Genomic DNA, 18,926 nt, shown 5'->3' with positions numbered 1-18,926 from the left:
CAAATTTAATTTATTATTTTGTATATATTTTATTAAATAATAAATATTTTATTTTAAACAATATTTAAAAAAATATGTACACACATAGAGTGTGCCACAAATACGTACCTAAATTTGTATTAAATAAATATGAATGGAACGAAATTTAAAAAAACTATATATAAATGTTTATTCACACTAAAAATGAGTATTCAAAAGAAGTTGTGAATCCCCCCTTTCCTTCCAGCAACCAAATGCACCCTATAAGCTGAGAAGAGTTAATTTCCTAAATTGCCCTTGAAATTTTATATAACCGCCTCTGTCAGACTACATTTGTTGCGCAGGCGGGAATCTTGAAAACAGACCCCCTTTCACTCTCCATCTCTCTTCTCTCACGCAAATACTCAGACAACGCACTGAAAATGGCGGAGGTAGAGAAGAAAGAGGAGGAGGCCAAGAAAGTGATAGCGCAAATTGGGACACAACTCGCCGCCTCTAAAATTTGCCCAAACAAAAGCACTCTCGTCAAGTTACTCAAGGTGAAAGATAAGAAGAATTCAACATTATCTTGATTTTTTTTGTCTGATTTTATTTTTTCTTTCCACATTATTTCGTTGTTTCTTGGTTTCTTGATTGTTTCTTTCCAGATTATTTCGTTGTTTCTTGGTTTCTTGATTGTTTCTTTCCACATTATTTCATTGTTTATTCTTCTTCTTCTTCTCTTTTCTGGCTCTTGTTTTGAACGTTTGATAGATGTTTATGTTGATGTTGGTATCTTGTTTTTCTCTATTTTTTGGGTTTTCTTACCCCTCCCCACTGAATCTTGATGCTCTAGGAAGAACAGAATTTTGAAAAGAAGACGAAAAAGGGAACTGACAGATTGCTCCTGTATTGTGTTCTTTGTAACTTTGTTTGCAGTTTCATTGGCTCTAATACTGAAATAGGTTGATTGAACTCCCTTGGATTCATTTTGCTCTATGTTGATGTCATATGTCTCAGTTTCATTAAGTATTGTGGTTGACTTATGACATCTTCTGTGCAGCAAGCCGCCAGTGCTTTCGAAGAGTTAAAACAGTCTGAATCACTAAAATCATCAGTCAAGCCGCTGCGTGATTCTCTCATCAAGCATGGCTTACTTGACCATAAAGATAAAGACATTAGGCTCCTGGTTGGCGTCTGCCTTTGTGAGGTTATAAGGGTCCTGGCACCAAATCCTGATTTTAGCCACACAGTTTCCAGGGTAAATGTTTGGTTTCTGCAGTATTCATTTTGAATCTTTGTTATTATTTGTTACATTAAGACGGACCTTACCTGATGCTATAACCTTCTTCTTGGATGCCAATAGTCAGTTAACTTTGTCTTTCTACAGGACATCTTTAGATTTCTTGTAAGTATTTTTGTGGAGCTTGATGACACTGCTAGCCCTTATTTCTCGAGGAGGGCCAAATTATTGGAGACAGTTGCTAAACTGCAGTTTTGTTTGGTAATGCTAGACACTGGATGTGATGATTTGATTCTCAAAATGTTCAAAACATTCTTTAGTGTTGCGAGGTTTGCTTTTCCTCCTTCAGCAGTCCTCTCACTTTTTCAACTGTTTCTTATTGTTCTATATCTGCATTTCTTCTTAGTTCCAACTGTTCTAATTTATAGCATATTGTTGTTCTTTCTATCATGTGAGGTGATCATTTCAAAGATTCAAGTCAATGTCCTCCAATTATTTTATGGTTACATAAGAGGGCATAATGCATTCTTTGAAATTTTTGGAGATTGTGGAGTTATTTCATTTATAAATATATTTGCGGCATTAATTCTTGTTGTATTGACCCTTTATTTTGAGTGTCGCACTAGGAGGTTGAAAATGACGTGAAAAGTTTGTCTTGACATTGTTATTTTACTTGTAGGGAAGATCATCCTCGAAGTTTGATTAATTCAATGTCGTCAATAATAACAAGCGTTTTAGAGGCTGCAGATCTTGATTCTTCTGAAAAGAGTACATCTCAATCACTTATAGATGTGATTTTGCAGAATATCATCAAAGAGAGGAAGGTAGATGTAAAAGTTCCAGAAGTCATTTGTGTCATTAAGGGCATGAGTTGTGATAATAATAGCGTGTATTATGAATTGATATCTACATAGCTGCTGTCATATCCATTGTGCTAATGCTCTGTGCATATTCTTCTGCAAGTTCAGTTTTCCGTACCACTAAAGTTTTTCCTTTGCTCTTATGCTCTTCAGGGTTTAGCGTCTGCTTCTCTCCGACTTGCTGCTACTGTCATACAGAATTGTGGTGAAAAGCTGGAGCGCTTTATATGCCAGTTCCTGACATCATGTATATTGAATAGAGATGCTGTTGGGAGTGTGATTAAAGAATCTTACCATGAACTTATACTTGAGATATTCCAAATTGCTCCTCAAATGCTTCTCTCCGTCATACCTTGTTTGACCCATGAATTACTGGTTTGTTATCCCTTTACTGCTGATCCTGTCCCAAAATTGCTGTATTCATGTTAACTGCATGAAATTCTTAATTCCTAATTTTATTCACTCTCATGGGATTACGCACTCGAAGTTGAGTTTGAAGTTGCAGTTTTGACTTATATGGCAGATATTTTGGATTATGTTTCTATGTCTATTAAATTCTCTCTGTTTTAGCTCCTTGGGGTAAGTGAAAAGTTTATGCAACTTGCAGACTGATCAGGTTGATGTCCGAATTAAAGCTCTTAATTTAATTAGAAAGCTCCTACTGCACGACCAACATTTTGCACTGGAATATCCCCACGTCTTCATAGAGTTGCTGAATAGATTCTCTGACAAGTCTGCAGAAGTGAGAGTAACGGCTCTTTCATGTGCTAAAGCTCTCTATATGATGAATCCATCAGGGAGAGTATCACTGGAAACCCTCTGTATGCATTCAGAACTCTGGTGATATCTGTTCATTGCAGCCACATTTCTGCTCATCCTTTTCAACACTGATATTTGATTTATTTAAATGATTTTTGAGCTGCTCAGCTGCCATCCAGGGTCGACTATTCGATCATGATGATAAAGTGAGAACTGAAGCAGTGAATGTGGTGTGCGAACTAGCTAAGTCTAACTTGAACTTCATATCCTCAGACTTAATAACTCAAGCAGCCGAAAGACTTCGTGATAAGAAGGTTTCATGATCTTCAAGAGTATTCAGCTCTGTGAACTTCTCTTTGCCTTTTCCATTCTGACTTTTCTTCGGTTGTCTAGGTCTCAGTCAGACGTGAAGCCTTGAAAAAGTTGGTGGAACTATACCAGGAATATTGCATGAGGTGTGCAGCAGGCATCACTTTGCTCAATGAACACATTGAAGAGATTCCATGCAAAATTTTGATGCTTTGTTATGAGAAGAACTGTCCAGAGTTTAGGTATAGCTATTCCTAGAAAAAAAGCCAATCACTTTAGTCTTTTCTGTAGAATGCTTAATATGCTTTTGCTTGGATTCCAGGCCTCAAAGCATGGAGCTTGTGCTAGCTGATCTGTTCCCTTCTTCTCTTTCAATAGAGGAAAGGACACAGCACTGGATATTTATGTTTTCCCTTTTCAAGCCATCTCATCTTAAGGCACTGAAAACTATTCTATCTCAGAAACGAAGGTGGTCTTATCAAACTGCTGATTTGCTATACTTCAGTTTATCAATCATATGCGTGTAAAAAACTGTTCAGTTTCCTTTCAGGCTACGGGATGGGCTTATAATTTACTTGGATATCTGGAATAGAGCAGAGGTAGATTTCAGGAACAATGATTTTCCCTTTACATTTGTCTGGATATGCAGATCTGTTACTTAAGAAGAACTGTTGGGATTTATTGGAGTAGATAATTTTGTGATCCACTTGTTTGACATGCATGACCAAAATCTTCCACAGCTGTTAATAAAGAACTATCTGGAAAAATTTGGAATGTATGCCCCCGAAATGAAAGTTCAGAGAGTTGTTGTTAATGGTAGAATCACAAGTTTCATTTTGTTTCACATTTCTTTTATGCTGATCCTATATTGGTGGAAATTTTCTATTGCGCCATTGAGGAACTGGGTACAAAAACTTGCAGTCATACCATTTTGGTGGCTTCACATCAATGGCAGTCGAGATGTCTTAGCCATGGTGCTCATGGATTTTGCTGTGATTTTGTTCTCTTTCCTTTTTCCACTTATCATGTCATTGATACATTCTGAACCATTTCTTTAGAGGTGATGGCCATTTATGATGGTTTTCGAGGTATTCTTGAAAGAGCTTATTGCTGGCAAAAGCAATGGAGACATTTGCAATTTGTTCCTTGTTTTCTGTTCTTTTCATGGGATGTGAAGATGATGCAAATGTTGTGATGCCCTTGAAAGTGAAACACTGCTGCCAGTCTAAGTTGTGTAACATTCAATGGTTCTGTAGATGATCATGTAACTTGCCATATACGATCCTCTTTACTCATCAAGAATTATCATTTTTCTGCTATATCGTGATTCACATAATCATCTTAAAACTGGATTTACTTTTTAATTATGTCGTTAGGTCGTTACACTTGTGCAATAAGCTCTGCTTTTCTGTTCTATGACAAGATGAAGTAATTGCTTCCGCTAGTATCTGTATCTACGCCCCAAACAGGCCAGAAAAAGCTGTTACTGGCTGTTGGTTCATTTAGTTCCATGCATTCAGAATTTCCTCCATTACTGATTTGTGATGGTTACAGTACGCTTGTACAGTACTACTAGTAGGCATGTTGCCATTTGTGACATTTTGATATTCTTTTGCCGATCTTTTTTAGTTCAGATTTGGTAAAATGGTGTTTGCCTTTGCAGGAGAATGGTTATAGAGAAGCAGAAAGGAAAATAGATACATTGGTTTTGAAAATGTCTTCATGCTTTCCTGATCCTGCTAAAGCAAAAGATTGCTTTCAGAAACTTAGAGAACACAAAGACAACAATACATTTAATATGTTGCAGCAGCTTTTAAGAGGAGGGACATCACTTGATTTTGAGACCTCAAAGGTGAGTTTAATGTTTGAAGCACCGTCCTAATTATTTAGATATCATTGACATCTATCTAAATTCTTAAGCATTTAGAGTCCATATGCTTTGCTTGTCAGGGCCAATCTTGTGCTGTCTTGGTAACAGAACACTTTACAAGTCAAGAATCGTCTTATTTATTTAAAATTCAAAACATCTTGTCAATAGCATCCCTGAATTTCTCTAGTGAAGAAAAGTGAATATTGTTTCACATTTTTGACTCTGAGATGAATTATTGCCTTTGTTGTTCCATATTTTAGCTATTATATTTCTAATCTGCTTTAAACACCCTTTTTCCAGGATGTATATTTGAGAGAACTTGGTGACCGAAAAGCACTTTCTGAATTCATTCATCTACTTTGGACAAAGTGCTCTTTTAATATATTTGGCTCTGAGCATATTCAGTATATTTTACATTGTCTTTGTGGTGATGAACCTGAGAAAAAGCACTTGAAGGATTATCAGGTGCAACTTCTTTTGGTAAGAGATGAGCTCATGTTCATTTTTTCTTGATTTGTTTATCTTTGTAATTGAAACATCTCAGTTTCACTTCTGTATCTATCCCTTTTCATTCATAAAGCTCCTCTGTGTTGTTTTGTCTTACCTAGACTATTATTGGTGCCTTCCCTTCACTCCTTAAAGGTTCAGAGAAGCAGTTCCAGCTTTTGTTACTTGAGAGGGAAATTCCTTTTAATGAACAGCTCATTGAGATTTTAGCTAGAGAGGGATATCGTATGTCTATTAAACTCAGGTAAGTAGTTGAAGTCAACTTGCTATTATTGAGAGTGATTTTGAAGAGAGTTATTTGCATGAAGACCTGGTAATCCAAGTGCCTAATTGATTATTAATTCAAAGAACTGTATAATGTCTCTAAAGCCTTCCTTTATAGGTATATCAAGGATTATACTATTGATATGCCTGTTATATTGAATTGTGCTTTTGAAGTTCTAAATAATAAGAACAAGTGCAAAAAGAGATAATGCTTCATTCAAGTGGAACAATAATTGAAATATATAGTAGCTTTTGGTCAGCTGCACTAATTAACCAGTAAGAAATCTATCAATAAAGTTTATTTTTCAAAATCATCTTCAGAAAAATAGAATGGAGTTTTTTGAAACAGTAGAAAAAGAAATCCACTTTGTCATTTAGAGGAGAAAAAGATTCTGATTCTTAAGAGCCTGTCCAAAGAAATTTAGAAGTATTATATGCAAGTATTAAAAAGAATTGGACGTTTTTATCAGAATAAAAAACGACATATTTGTTCATTTTAGCTCATTTCTTTTAAGTGATTACCTAAGTTAATTTTATAATATCTGTACGTGCAGTGATATATACTCTGCCTTGGAGAAAGTATGTCTAGAAGGAACTCGTGTGCAGTCAAAACTTGCTGTTTCTGCAATTGCTGCATTAGCTGATACATCTGAGCAGTTCATTTTCTCAGGACTTTGCGAGGTTTCTAACTATTGTTTATTGCGAACTTCTGATATATGTTGCTTGATGTTTCAAACAGGCTTACGTTCAACTAAATGGTTTTCCAGTGGTGACTGGGGTTATGGATACTCAGCTTCTTTTTCGGGTGGGGGTTAGTATGGATCTTAGTTGTGAAGAAAATTCAGGGGTGGCGGTTGGGGGGGGGCATGTGAGAAGGAAGTTTGAGTTTGATGCAAATGCTTCAATGTCATCTTACTTATCGAGCACTTCCTTCATATGCTGAGTATCTCTTTTTATATGAACAAAAAGCCGTAAAATACAATTTATTTATTGTTTCTATTTATTTGGTTTTAATTGTATATTTCTCTTTTCTCACATCATTGAGTAATTGTATTTTGGTCTGTATGTTATACTGTTTGCCTGTGAATCTGAACTGATTCCTTACTAGCTTGTACTTTATACTGTCTTGGTTGAGTGGTGAATGCATGATTCACTTGCAAGTTGCTCAAGTATTTGTGCAACTTTGTTAGCATATCACAACTAGGTCTGAAATGGAAGTACACTGAAAAGCAGTATCAATTTCAAACAAGTCAAAGGATTACCAGATTCTCATGAGTCACGAGTCGTGGGGAAGAGTAAAATTGTTATTAGCCATATGTTAATGTTGTGACTAAAATTGTTATTAGCCATATGTTAATGTTGTGACTAAAATTGTTATTAGCCATATGTTAATGATGTGAATGAACTGACTTGTATCTGGTTATTTTATGTTGTTCATGACTCATGAGCCAGATATTATTTATAAGGCTTGAGCCTGTACTTATCATTGCACTGAATGTTCGTCTTTGTTTTCCTGTTTCTGCAACTAGACTCTGCTGGATTCTCTACGGAATGGAGAGAATACTCCTACTGTTTTGCAGTCCCTAGGTTGTATGGCACAATATTCCATCTCAACATATGAAGCCCAAGAAAAAGAGATTGCACATTACATTGTTGAGGAAATATTTCATCAGAATGATGTATTTTTCTACTATATTGCTTTAATTTCTTCCCTTCCCCCCCTGGACTTGTATGGACGAGTTCTGCTAACTATTGTACTTCACTCATACCATTGTGTGTTTGCTGTCTCTGTGAAGGCTCTTGCTTCAAAGGATGTTGATTTTTCTCATGAGACTTCAAGCTGTTGCAATTCTTGTAAATTAAAGGTAAGCATGTTTTCAGACTATAAAGTGCATTTCAAAATGTTACATTATCGAATGAATATTCTCATTCATATGGTCCTTTTGGGTTAAGTTAACAAGTGAGTCCTTGGACTTGCAGCTTCCAGGCTTATAATCCTGCACAAATGACAATTGATGTGCAAGCTGCCACTGGTTCTAGTAGTGAAATTATATGATCATGTGCTCTTATCTCTACCTAAGACTCACATCTTAGGCAACTTATAGGCCAATTCTATATAAGCTAATGTTCCATTTTATAGCTGAGTTTTGTTTATTGTAGTATTAAACATCTATGCCTTCTATCTCCCATTAGGTTTAACCAATGTTCTTCTACAGGTTTTTGGGCTTAAAGCACTTGTGAGGAGCTTTTTACCACACAAACACACATCTCTTACTCGTCCAATAAATTTTCTACTGGACATTATCCACCAAATGCTACAGAGGAGTGAATCTTCTCCAGATAGCAACCCATGGTGAGGATATTCAAAATTGCTTGCGTTTAGTTTTTATTTTTCTTTATCTTTAGTAAAGTGAAAAATGCTATGATTTACAAGTCTTAGAATTGCCTCCATATAAAAAGCAAAAGTACCAATCAGCTCATCTAATAATAAATGAGTCAATTCCTTCCATAATACTAGTAATTCTTACACAGGTCAAACTACAAAATTGGTCTAAGATAAAGTTGAACCTCACACCATTTAAGCCCTTCAACTCCTGTACAGTGTTTTGATGATCCAAGATTTGAGCCCATTATAATCCTCTATTTTCCATTTTAGACTTCCTGTTTTGCAAATAATATTTGTTTAAGCTTTGCATTCTCGAGCATCTTTCAGTGAATCAACCTTTGAGAGTTTGTAAAATGGATGCATAAGTTCTTATATTACTTTTCTTTATTCCTCAATAATTGCCTGCTATTATGTTAGATTCTTAATCAATTGAAATTGGAAAGCAGAGACCGATGAATAGGCGCGGTAAATGGTAATTGGTTGGTTCCTTTGGTCCATTTTTGTGATATTGTTGGTCATGGTGAACAAGCAAAATACTTGACTTTGGGTGCCAAGAGTTAAAATTCCAGATGCCCATCAGAGCCATCATCAGCTTGATCTTTTGTAGCTCCTGCACTATGCCTTTGGTTGACTTGAACTTGATCTAGATAACCCTCTTTTAACCAAAATCTTCATTTGAACAGGTCATGTTATATCTTTCATAGCTGTGATTGTTTTGTCCACATATCAAAGCGACAAATTTATATATGCAATTCATGTGATTTTGGTTTTCAATGTATTTCTTCGAGAAGTAGACAACGGTTTTATAAATGTCATCAACTCTTGTCTTTCCTTGCCCTGTGGGTTATCATTGGTTTTCTTGTGAGACATTATTTATTCTCTGTTTTTAGTGAACATGATGAGGCGTTCATACGATTAGCTGCAGCTAATTCCGTCCTTCGGCTATCAAGAAAATGGGATTTACATATTTCTTCGGAGATATTCCGCTCAACGATATTAATGGCCAAGGTTAGTGGACTTTCAGGTCAAGGCACATAATGCCAACAGTAATTGTAAAAGTGATGATATTGAATTAGGATGGAAACCATTGCAGCCAGAATGTTTACAGATAATATCCCATGTCTCAACTGCTCAAATAGTTTTCTGTGTTTTCTTTCCTCTTGCAATTGTTTAGTCTGACTTTTCCTTGACAGATATTGGTGCAAGGAAAGGATCTCCTGTTTATCCTTACTATGTTGTATCATCTTCTTCTGACATAGGAGTTGAAATAAAGATGTTGTCTTGTCCTTTATGCTGTTATTTGTGGACTTAATTCTCCCAGTCTGTTTGGTTAAGAAACTATGGTTGGATAGGGTACTTCTGATTAAGCTACCTCTGAAGTCCATTGTTGATGTGGCTAGCTCCTTTATCCTTTATTCTAGAGCTAAGAGGAAAATGATTATGCTATACAAATGATTGGAGTCTTTTGGAGTTAAAAACGGTAGGGCACTTCCCAATGCTTGGGGATAGGGAGGATTTTCTCTTCACTTGCTTGTTGGAAGCAACATTCTCCTTTATCTGCCACTCCCTAAATAATATTCTCTTCTCCAGTCTTTAGTAAGAGCTTTTTCACTCTCAAATCCAGTAAAAATGGAGAGAATAAATATTGTATTACCTTAATTTTAATGGTTAAGTTGCTGAGGCCCACTTCACTGATATGTCCACGCTTCAGTTTGCTTTATGTTTACCTAGAGTAAACTTGACCTTAACGCCATAGTTAATTGTCGAAAAATTCTTGACCAATGGTAGACCGAGCAGAATTTCCCTCATCATTCTTGGTTCCATTATAAAGCTCTACTGTACCTACAGGAAATAGTTCTGCAAGCTATACTAGAAGTGGTCCTAGGTGTCTGTTTTACTGGCTTCAGTTGAAACTCAACAGATGGGATCTGTTTCTACCTGAACAAGTCAATACCTGGGCCTATCTGGTGTTAGCTAGAACTTCATCTTTTCAGATGAAGAACAATTCTTCAATGTTCCCCGCCCAGTTTATTATATTATAACCAAAACACCATTGAGTTAGAACTGTGGTATTTTTTCTCTAGATATGTTGAATGTACTACCTATCTGTCATTTCTTAGCAGAACTAGGTGGTTTATGTTTTGAAGTTATGAAATACTTGCATTGGAATATTGGATATCTGACTTTTTAGATATCTGACTTTTGCCAGGATCATTCTCCTGTGGTACGTAGATCATTTGCCAGCAAAATGCACAAATTGTTGAGTAATCACGCCTTGCCAAGTAGATATGCGTGTGCATTTTCATTTGTTGTTGTAGATGCTCTGGAAGATTTACGCTGTGATGTAGGTTCATGTCTATTAAAACTGTTATCATTTTGTCTTCTTGTGAGTATCATGCTAGATTAAATGTGTAGCTTTTTTTATGATATATTATCCTTCAGGCATTGACATACTTGGAGAAATTCATTTGGGAATATGGTAAAGGAGCTCAAATACATGAAACAAAGACCACGCAAGGAGCAACTAATCACCCTGTATATATAGTTGTGTTTTTGATCCACGTTCTTGCACATGCCACTGATTTCCCTTCTCCTGACTGTCAAGATGAAAAAATATATGCACGGTTTCTGAGGTACCGTTTGCTTCTCTTTTCATGGTGCAATCAGTGCCTTCCACTCATGAACAATCATTTTTAGCCATAATGATGAATCATCTGTGCATCTTATGTTTCTTCTCCTAATCTCCTCTAATCATTCTTTGTGCAGTCCACTCTTCGTCACTGTCCAGGCATTAGTAAATGAAAAATTATTTTACGGCAACTTGCATCTTGTATCCAATGCTGCATCATTCTTGCGAAGTATTTTTAATGCAATCAAGAAGGCAGAGGATGCTGTTGATGCTAGGATGACTCCAGTAAGTATTTTCTGCTGTTAGTGGATGTGTCATGCTCAATTTTCCATCTAGCAGGCGATGACAAAGACCTCTTCCTTTCTATACTGTAGAAGCTCCATCTTTTGGCAGAAGTGGGCATTTCTATTTTAGATTCGCTGAATACCAATAACACACATGCCCAACAAACTCCTAAATTAGTTCTGCTTCCGGCATCACTCTATAGAAGTGGTCCTTCCGAGATGAGAGAGGCATGTTCTCGTGCTTATATTTTTGTACTGAAATAGAAATCTTTTTCCCACCTTTTCCCCATTTGATAATCTCTTATATTTTCGCAGGTCAATGCTTACGCTTTCATTGGTTCTAAAGCTGATGGAAGCTTTACCAAAAAATTGGTATCTTGCCTCAAAATAGAGGTTTTTGGGGTGCGTTTGGACTTGCTAATTTTAGTGGTTGGTTTGTCATGATGCTTCTTCAATTTTCTCATAAAAAAATTGTCCTTTAGATCAGTAGCATGGGCACTAAGAATAGCCGGCATGAGACTTCTTCACGACTAAGTGGCACCAGACACAACAAATCAAATTCTAGGTATGGGTATACAGATAATTTATTAATGAATGAAACTAAAGAGCAGGTTGCTGAGCTGCATACGGGACAAAATGAGCCGTGTGGTACTTCTAGTTGCGAGATTGACACTAGAGGAAGGCAAACCCAGGCCATGTCGGTGCAACTTGGATCAGTTGAACTGCACAATGAATTTTCTGCTGGAAATAAACACGAAAGAGATGCTAACAGAAACATGGGAGCCAAATCCTCACTGCCTTGTGATTCTGCAACAACAAAGCCGTCGTTGGCTCAAAAAGAAGTCACTGTTAGTTGTTTAAGAGAAGAAGACGCAGTTACTAAATGTGGCAGCATTTCTGCTGAACCATCCATATGGTCAAGAGTCGGCGACCAAATGAGTTATTCTACCTCCAAGGTGAGTTTGGGTTTCAGGACGAACATGCTTTCTTTGGAATGGGTGATTGTCATGATGATAGTATGTGTTCTTGGTTATATTCTACAATATGTTTTGCATTATGTTTTATGTATCACATCCTTCTAATATTATATACTTTTTTCTAGGTTACCTATGAGACTGGGGAAGTTAACACCTTAAGCATGGATAGTGAGAAGTGGGAAACTGTAAGTTATCACTCTCTTCTAAATGGAGCATTTTAAATTCTTGATCTATTAACCTTTTGAACTGGTATTGGTTTGTGATATTGCAAATCAACTAAATTACAAATTATAATGGTTAGCTTAAGTATAAGATCCCAAGCTCAATCTCTTTCTCTTCCATTCTTTTCTTTGACCAAAAAGTTGTCCTTTAATTACAAAAGAGTGGCTTTATACAAGTATTTTCAATTGGTCGGTGTAGAAATGTTTCAACCTATGTCTCTAGTTGCATTGTTAATTTTGACTTTATGGTTGAATGACTTTATTTGTAATCTCAATCCACTTTCCTTAACTACCTTTTCTTAATCTTGTCTATCGATCTAAATTTTATCAAGTGCCACTTCATCATTCCTCCACATACTATAGGCTACAATATGCTTGGTAATGGGGTGGGCTCGGACTCGCCGTACCATTACAGTTTTGACCAATGATCATTTTGTTTCAAACCCGAGCCTAAAGGGTTTAGAGGTTAGACCTAGTATAGTTGTTAAAGCTAAAGTATTGAAACAAAAAACATTGATATCATTGTGGTTGAGGTGCGTGAGCACTTTAGCTATCAAGGCACGTGGTTCTTGCAAGATTATGGGGTATGAGGGCATTGTTAACATGAGTGCTCTTGTGGTGGGGGTGCACATGTACTGTTGTGGCGAACACCCACGCCTGTGGTTGAAAGGTGTTGGCCCTGAAGATATGGTGTCTTTACTCGTCATAGGAAGGGCGAGTTGTGTCTTTGCTTGTTGGGATAGTAAAGCCTTGCCCTTGTTTAGGGATGGCAGTGAGGCGGGTCTGCCAAAACTTGGGATCACACCAAGAGATTTTTAGATCCTGGCCACGGACTCTAGGTTGGACCCGCTTAATATTTATAAATTGTTATAGTAATATATATATTTTTTTTATAAATAATAATATTACCATAACTTTATAAACATGAAACAATAATCTTATTGAAAGGATAATATTTTTTTTGTAAATTTATATGTGCATGTTTTAGGCATTAATTTATTAAAAGTTTTAGAATATACGTTACTTGTGTAAACATTAAAACATTTTTGAACTATTCATATTATTATTTTAATTTATAAGATTAATAAGTTTGTATATTATATAAGCGTATAAATAAATTATACATATTTTTGTATATGTACAAATATAGTTAATATAAGTACATGTAAAATCTAAAAAGAAAATCGGGCCTGGTCCGGGTCTTTTGAGTCCAAACCACTAAGATCTAGACCCGCCCCAGGATTTGGTTAAAGCTTTAAAACGCGCTGCAACTGGGGGGGGGGGCGTGTGTTACTGGCCGTTCCTTGGGCAAGATGGCCGGTAGTGACTTGAGGATGACGTGCGTGCGGCTAGGGGATGCCAATCGGCACGCAGGTCCGCAAACGGCTTTTGAGCAGAGACTCTTACCGATTGTGGATTGCGAAATTGTTTGTATGGGAACTACCTTGATGTGTGGGAATGCTATCCGCCAAGTATGGGCATGGAGATATAAGGGCGACGATTAGGCGCCACCTTGCACGCGAGCAGGAGAGAAATGTGTGAAGCAGAGTGCTTGATCTTTGGAGATCTCCAAAATTGTTTCAATGGTGAGATCCTTGGTGTTGGGAGCACTTCCAAGATGTTCAGAGCTAGACGGTTTCGTTTGAGTAAGAAACGACGACGATGTTTGGAGTCTGCTCATGCAGTGGCGAGATTGTAGTTTCAGAGTATTGTGTGGGCAATTCCTCAGCGATGGATGATCGGATGGGGCTGAAACTCTAGAGTTATGATGTGAAAGTTATAGGCTACACAACGGTTCAAGCAGCACGTGATTTGGATGTCGGTTGAGGGAGATGCGAAAAAAGTGCGCTCCTTGGCCATTTTAGAACAAAGAAAAATGTTTTTAAGCCTATTATTAGGGGGCATGCAGTGGTGAGCTCCAACCAGTCCTCCCTGTGCACGATGGCAGTGACGGTAGACAATGTTGACACTAAATGAGCATCTTTTAGGGGTATGTTGGGGGCTTTCAATAGTCGGCTCTAGGCATTTCAAAGGAGTGTTTAGAGTCCCCAAAATGCATGGGAATCGAATGGGGCAGCATACGGTCAGGATGGCCTTATGTTGGGCGCAAAAGTAGTCGAGAGGTTCCGTGTGACGCGCAAGGTTGCTCCCTGGGCTGCGAGATATTAGGGGCAACACTTCTCGTGTGAATGGGTGATCGAGGCAAGCATTCTAAGACCTTGTGATCTAACTCATGGCATGCGCTATTGGGTTCTAGCCGTTCATGTGGGTCTGTTGGCTAAGATAAGCGATTGTGGGGCGACGCCTCATCGTGGGCAAATTTTGAAGCCACTCTAAAAGGCATGTCGGGCATGTCATGCGGGATTAAGGTAAGATGTCGGCATATCGAATGGGCCTCGGACTTATGATGCGGTCCTACTTGGGCGAGGCATAGAAGACGAGGATGCCCCGAGTGTGGGTTGGGCATGAGAGGGGTAATGCTGAGGCGGAGCAAGGATGCTCCTTGTCATTGAGGAGTGTCGGTAGGTTCTGAGATTGTGGGTGAGATGCATGGCGGCAGACTAGCTAGTTGGGGCAGGCCGCTAAGAGACGCTAAGGCGTGCGTGTTGAGAGCCTCAACGAACATGGGCATTTTGGATAGGCGAGGGCAAGGGCACGTAGTGCTGCGCAGGGAGGCATTTAGATGTTGTGCTAGCAAGCTTCAATGTTGAAGACACGAGACGAACAGTCGGTAAACTCTGAGATGTGCGAAAGTTGATCGAAGGTTGGGTGTAACCTGAGACGCTGCATAAGCGAAAAATACATTTTGCTGCGACACAAAAGAGTCCGCCTATGACACCATGTTTGGTCCCATTGCCATCCCTACCTTCACCATTTTCTCCTACAATGCTTTTTGCATTTTGTCCTTGTTTAAGGTAAATTGAGGCAGATTTCACCTTTTGAATCGAGATAAAATGGTATCCACCTAAGTGACCTGTCGGTTTAATTCATTTTTTCCTTTAGGTTTGACTCTACTTGTAAGTTTGGGGATCACTTCATTTGTTAGTTAATTATTTTTCAAGTCGTAAAACATAGTTTAGTCCTGTTTTGCTTCTAATTCAGGGTCCTGATGACAGATCATGTGTGTATATAGTGAATATGGAAGAGAAGATGGGGAGTCTTTTGCTCCAGTATTTCACCATTTACTTTGCATTTCTGTGAATTAATTTAAAAACTTGCCTACTTTTAGGGTCTTCTTTAGTTTTAGGATCTGTTAGAATAGTACCATGAGCTTGAGATTGGGTCTGCATCTTTGATGTTTTAGGTTGTTCCAACACATGTCGTCAAGTTCATATCGCAAATCACTAAATAAAACATTACAAAGGCTAGCTTAAACATAGGATTTTGAGCTCAAGCTTATTCCTTCTTTTTCTTTGCCCAAACACCAAAAAGTGTAGATGAATTTATTTATTTGCATATTGCTTTCAAGGTGACTCAAGACCAATGCAAACCAATGTAATGAAATTGACTGGAGGATATGTTCTATATTGAATAAGATACCTACTCATATGAGTTATGATGATTTCTTGTTGCCATCCTGATGTTACACACTTCCATGAAAGTGGAGAAAGTAGTAGTGGCTTTTAGTTCTGGGGATATATGCTTTTAGCATGCTCTACTTTGCTTCTATGCATTCTTGACCTCACAAAATGCTAATCAAAATGACTTGATTGATTGTATCTCATCTTTGATAAATATACAGGATTCAGGTATTTAGGTTCTTATTTTAACTTGGCATAAGTGTGTGGTCTAGTTCTTAGTATTTCAGTTCATGTTGGAAGATGATCACTCTGGCCCCTCAGTTTCGCAGCCGAAGGAATGAAAGAACTAGTAACAGCAAAATCTTTGGTGACAGATGAAGAAGACCAGAATGAATATTAATGATCTTCTCTTATGTAAACAGTATTTGCAATATCTGGAGAAGGGGGTTATGTTTTGGAAACAAGCACATTGTTATTCACCACATTAGATGCCATATAAAGCTATTTTAACCCTTTTATGCCATATCCCTGATATAAAGTAACTCCACATGTATGTTTTATGGTTTTAGTAGAAATTTATCGCTGTTAGTATGATTTTATGTGTAAGTGGATTTCCTCAGTTCATTTGAATCCTAGAATGCTCTTGAAGAGAATGTGCTCCTGATTTAATTATTGATGCCATATTACTCCTTTAAGTCCGATGGTTATGTATGCTAGTATATGTTTTTAAGCACCTTGTCTTGTTGGATAGAATATAGCGACTAACAAGGACTTACTGCAACAGGATTTGGATGATCTCCAAGTGCAATATTGGTAAGGTCTTAGACTCATGAAGTTTTCTTGCATGATAATGTGTTCTCCTGTTTTCCTTTCATTTTTTGACTAATTTGTTCTTCATGTTCCTATTATATCTTTCAAGAATCATAAGTCTCTCCTTTCCCCTGGTTCTGATACCCTGTAAAGCTGATGCTAGTAAAAGATAACAAGGGAGAGCTAGTTGTTACCATGAACAACCTCCCTCATGATCCTCAAATTTGTTTTACTTTAATGCAGTTTAACTTTTCAGATTATCTGAAACAAACACAGAGGAGCTTTATATTAGATCATTTCTTCCAATTACCAGCAAATGGATGTGATTTGAATTTCAAGATTTGGATAAAGTTGCACTTGTATTCTCAAAAGGGGTAAAATCTGGATGTTGGATTTACTTTCATCCCATTTCAGTGAATGTGCGGAAACCCATTTGCTCTGACTTCATTGTTACCCTTTCACTCTTTCTTTCCCTTTACTGTTTACTATTCTGTGCTGTACCGCTTGGATTTGCAGCAGTCAGAGCCACGATTCTTCTGCTAATGATCAAACAAAAGCTGTTGATGCACATAGATATGATTCCAAACAAGAGAACCTGCCAAAGAATGGAGACATCCGTGGCAGAAAGGTTTCCCAGGCTGGTAATATGTTTTTTCTTATGCTTAACAGGATCCCCATTAGAACAATTTGTTCTATATTTCATAATTTTTTATGAGTGGGAAACAGTTTGTAAGAATCCTGAATTCTATAATTTTTTGTTTTCCATATCTGGTCCTTATGGTTGTTCTCATACTTCTATGGAACCCCATTGTCATTTGACATTTCCCTTGGATAGTATGCCAACAAGAAATTGTGTTACCTTAAATGGCATCTTCAGGTCATCTCGAAGCAGTATAATGCTTCTACTTTCTCCGTTCATGGAATGTCTTCTAAATTTGGATGCAATGAGGAGTTGGCAAGCATAGTTTGCAGTGCTTCCTGGATACCATTTTACAGCTTTTCCAATGTGTTGGTTTACCTAACATGTTTGCTAATCAGACTTTAGATCTGTTTTCTTGAATGTGGGAGAGAAGCAATGCAATTCTTCTATAATCATTCACTTGCATATCCTGGAAACACATTCAGTCAAATTAGAACTGAAAGCTCATGAATTCACACCATCAGTTGGCTTAGCACTAAAATTTAATGAGTCATGATTGAAGCTATGAGGACTGTGGAACAACGGTTGGTTGTGCTCTTGCAAGGAATATGCGAGTCACACAGTAACAGTAATACCACATACATAAGGTACCTGTATGCATTCGTTAACCCACAGCAAGAAGCTTGCATTATAAGCTGTTGTTTCTCATTAACCTGTATTTTCAAGTTTCATCATTGTCCACCTGCAATCAGGTTTAGCATTAGCTGTTATTATGGCACGGACACGTACTCATTATGTGGTGCTTGAAATTTCTGAATGTACATTTTCATCTATATCTGGATTGAAAGAACTCCTCATCCCTTAAAATTTTTCTCTTGCTTGCAGTGAAAAGAACAAAGAGATGTAAAGATGCTAGTGGCAAGTCAACATCTGAAGTCATTGATACAAGCATCAACGATGTAAGACATTGTTCTAGTTCTTCTTTGTTTTGTTTTTTGGAAAAAGATTAATTATTTGTTAAGAGGTCATGATGAAACCTGAATACAGTTAGCCTGAAGTTGTCCTGCAAACTGTCTACCAAGATTTTCAGGATAACTATGTCAGTTAATGTACTCATGCAATGAAACAAGTGCTCGATAGGGAAGTTATTTTTCATCATTGTGAACTTTGAACAGTCATTTACACGGATGTAACTTGCAGATATGCCCGTGTTTGCAGAGTTTGTTGAAACTTTTTCATATCTGTATATGATTTGCAATAATTTGTACTGCACTGATGTGAATAATGCCAGCCTTTGATTTTCTTCTTTGAGTTTGATGCTCTGTGTTGTATTTCATCTTATCAGGATCTTCAGATGCCGAGGACTCGGAGACAGAAAGTTTGAAGTGTGTAGCATTCCTTACTTTCTGAAACAGGAGGAAAAGCTACCTTTCTCCACACTAAGGACAACTGACCTTGCACAGATAAATCTATGTAGTGGAAGTGAATTATGAATAGATGTTATGTTTATGTTACTATCTATATACGCCTGATCTAATCCTCCTCTTGGGTTGTACATGAGGGTTGGATGGAGGTGGTAAACTCAGAGAGTGTTTATTTCTTCTACTTTGCTGATTCCTATCTATAAAATTGTAAAATAGCCTAGTGATGGTAGTTGTAATGTCAACATTCTTGTCTAGGCAGGCACA

General features: G+C 37.4%; 1 protein-coding gene across 7 annotated transcripts; it reads left to right on the top strand.

Annotated features, from left to right (window-relative positions):
• The first annotated feature begins 181 nt into the window (after window positions 1-181).
• LOC105155372 (ARM repeat superfamily protein) lies at window positions 182-18,904 on the top strand. Of its 7 annotated transcripts, XR_016064026.1 has the most exons (30): window positions 184-518; window positions 1,022-1,219; window positions 1,349-1,530; window positions 1,881-2,025; window positions 2,215-2,436; window positions 2,669-2,882; window positions 2,989-3,134; window positions 3,214-3,371; window positions 3,452-3,598; window positions 3,680-3,728; window positions 4,793-4,981; window positions 5,300-5,479; window positions 5,608-5,750; window positions 6,325-6,451; window positions 7,300-7,449; window positions 7,567-7,635; window positions 7,987-8,123; window positions 9,047-9,164; window positions 10,366-10,500; window positions 10,599-10,789; window positions 10,923-11,070; window positions 11,160-11,297; window positions 11,385-11,471; window positions 11,552-12,025; window positions 12,172-12,231; window positions 16,573-16,601; window positions 17,115-17,239; window positions 17,801-17,885; window positions 18,124-18,197; window positions 18,584-18,904. XR_016064026.1 is itself a non-coding variant. In XM_088877669.1 (29 exons), the coding sequence occupies exons 1-29, from the start codon at window positions 402-404 to the stop codon at window positions 18,620-18,622; spliced, it is 4,188 nt and encodes a 1,395-aa protein (XP_088733795.1). In that variant the 5' UTR covers window positions 185-401; the 3' UTR covers window positions 18,623-18,904. The 7 variants fall into 7 exon arrangements, 6 of the variants coding, with proteins under 6 accessions (XP_088733799.1, XP_088733795.1, XP_088733796.1 ...); XM_088877669.1 differs by lacking the exon at window positions 17,801-17,885 and having other exon boundaries at window positions 185-518; window positions 17,118-17,239; XM_088877670.1 differs by lacking the exon at window positions 17,801-17,885 and having other exon boundaries at window positions 186-518; window positions 5,300-5,464.
• The last annotated feature ends 22 nt before the right edge of the window (window positions 18,905-18,926 follow it).

Source organism: Sesamum indicum, linkage group LG2, assembly GCF_026168435.1.
Source record: "Sesamum indicum cultivar Baizhima isolate 11 linkage group LG2, ASM2616843v1, whole genome shotgun sequence".
Taxonomy (NCBI): Eukaryota; Viridiplantae; Streptophyta; class Magnoliopsida; order Lamiales; family Pedaliaceae; genus Sesamum; species Sesamum indicum.
This window is presented reverse-complemented; position numbering and strand designations above follow the sequence as displayed.

What these genes read in the sequence shown, in the direction of transcription:
- LOC105155372 (XM_020698897.2), top strand. Translation starts at nt 402, where the DNA reads ATGGCGGAGGTAGAGAAGAAAGAGGAGGAGGCCAAGAAAGTGATAGCG. An exon ending in CTCTCGTCAAGTTACTCAAG is followed by an intron (nt 519 to 1,021) that starts GTGAAAGATAAG and finishes TCTTCTGTGCAG; the next exon opens with CAAGCCGCCAGTGCTTTCGA. An exon ending in GCAATTCTTGTAAATTAAAG is followed by an intron (nt 7,636 to 7,986) that starts GTAAGCATGTTT and finishes GTTCTTCTACAG; the next exon opens with GTTTTTGGGCTTAAAGCACT.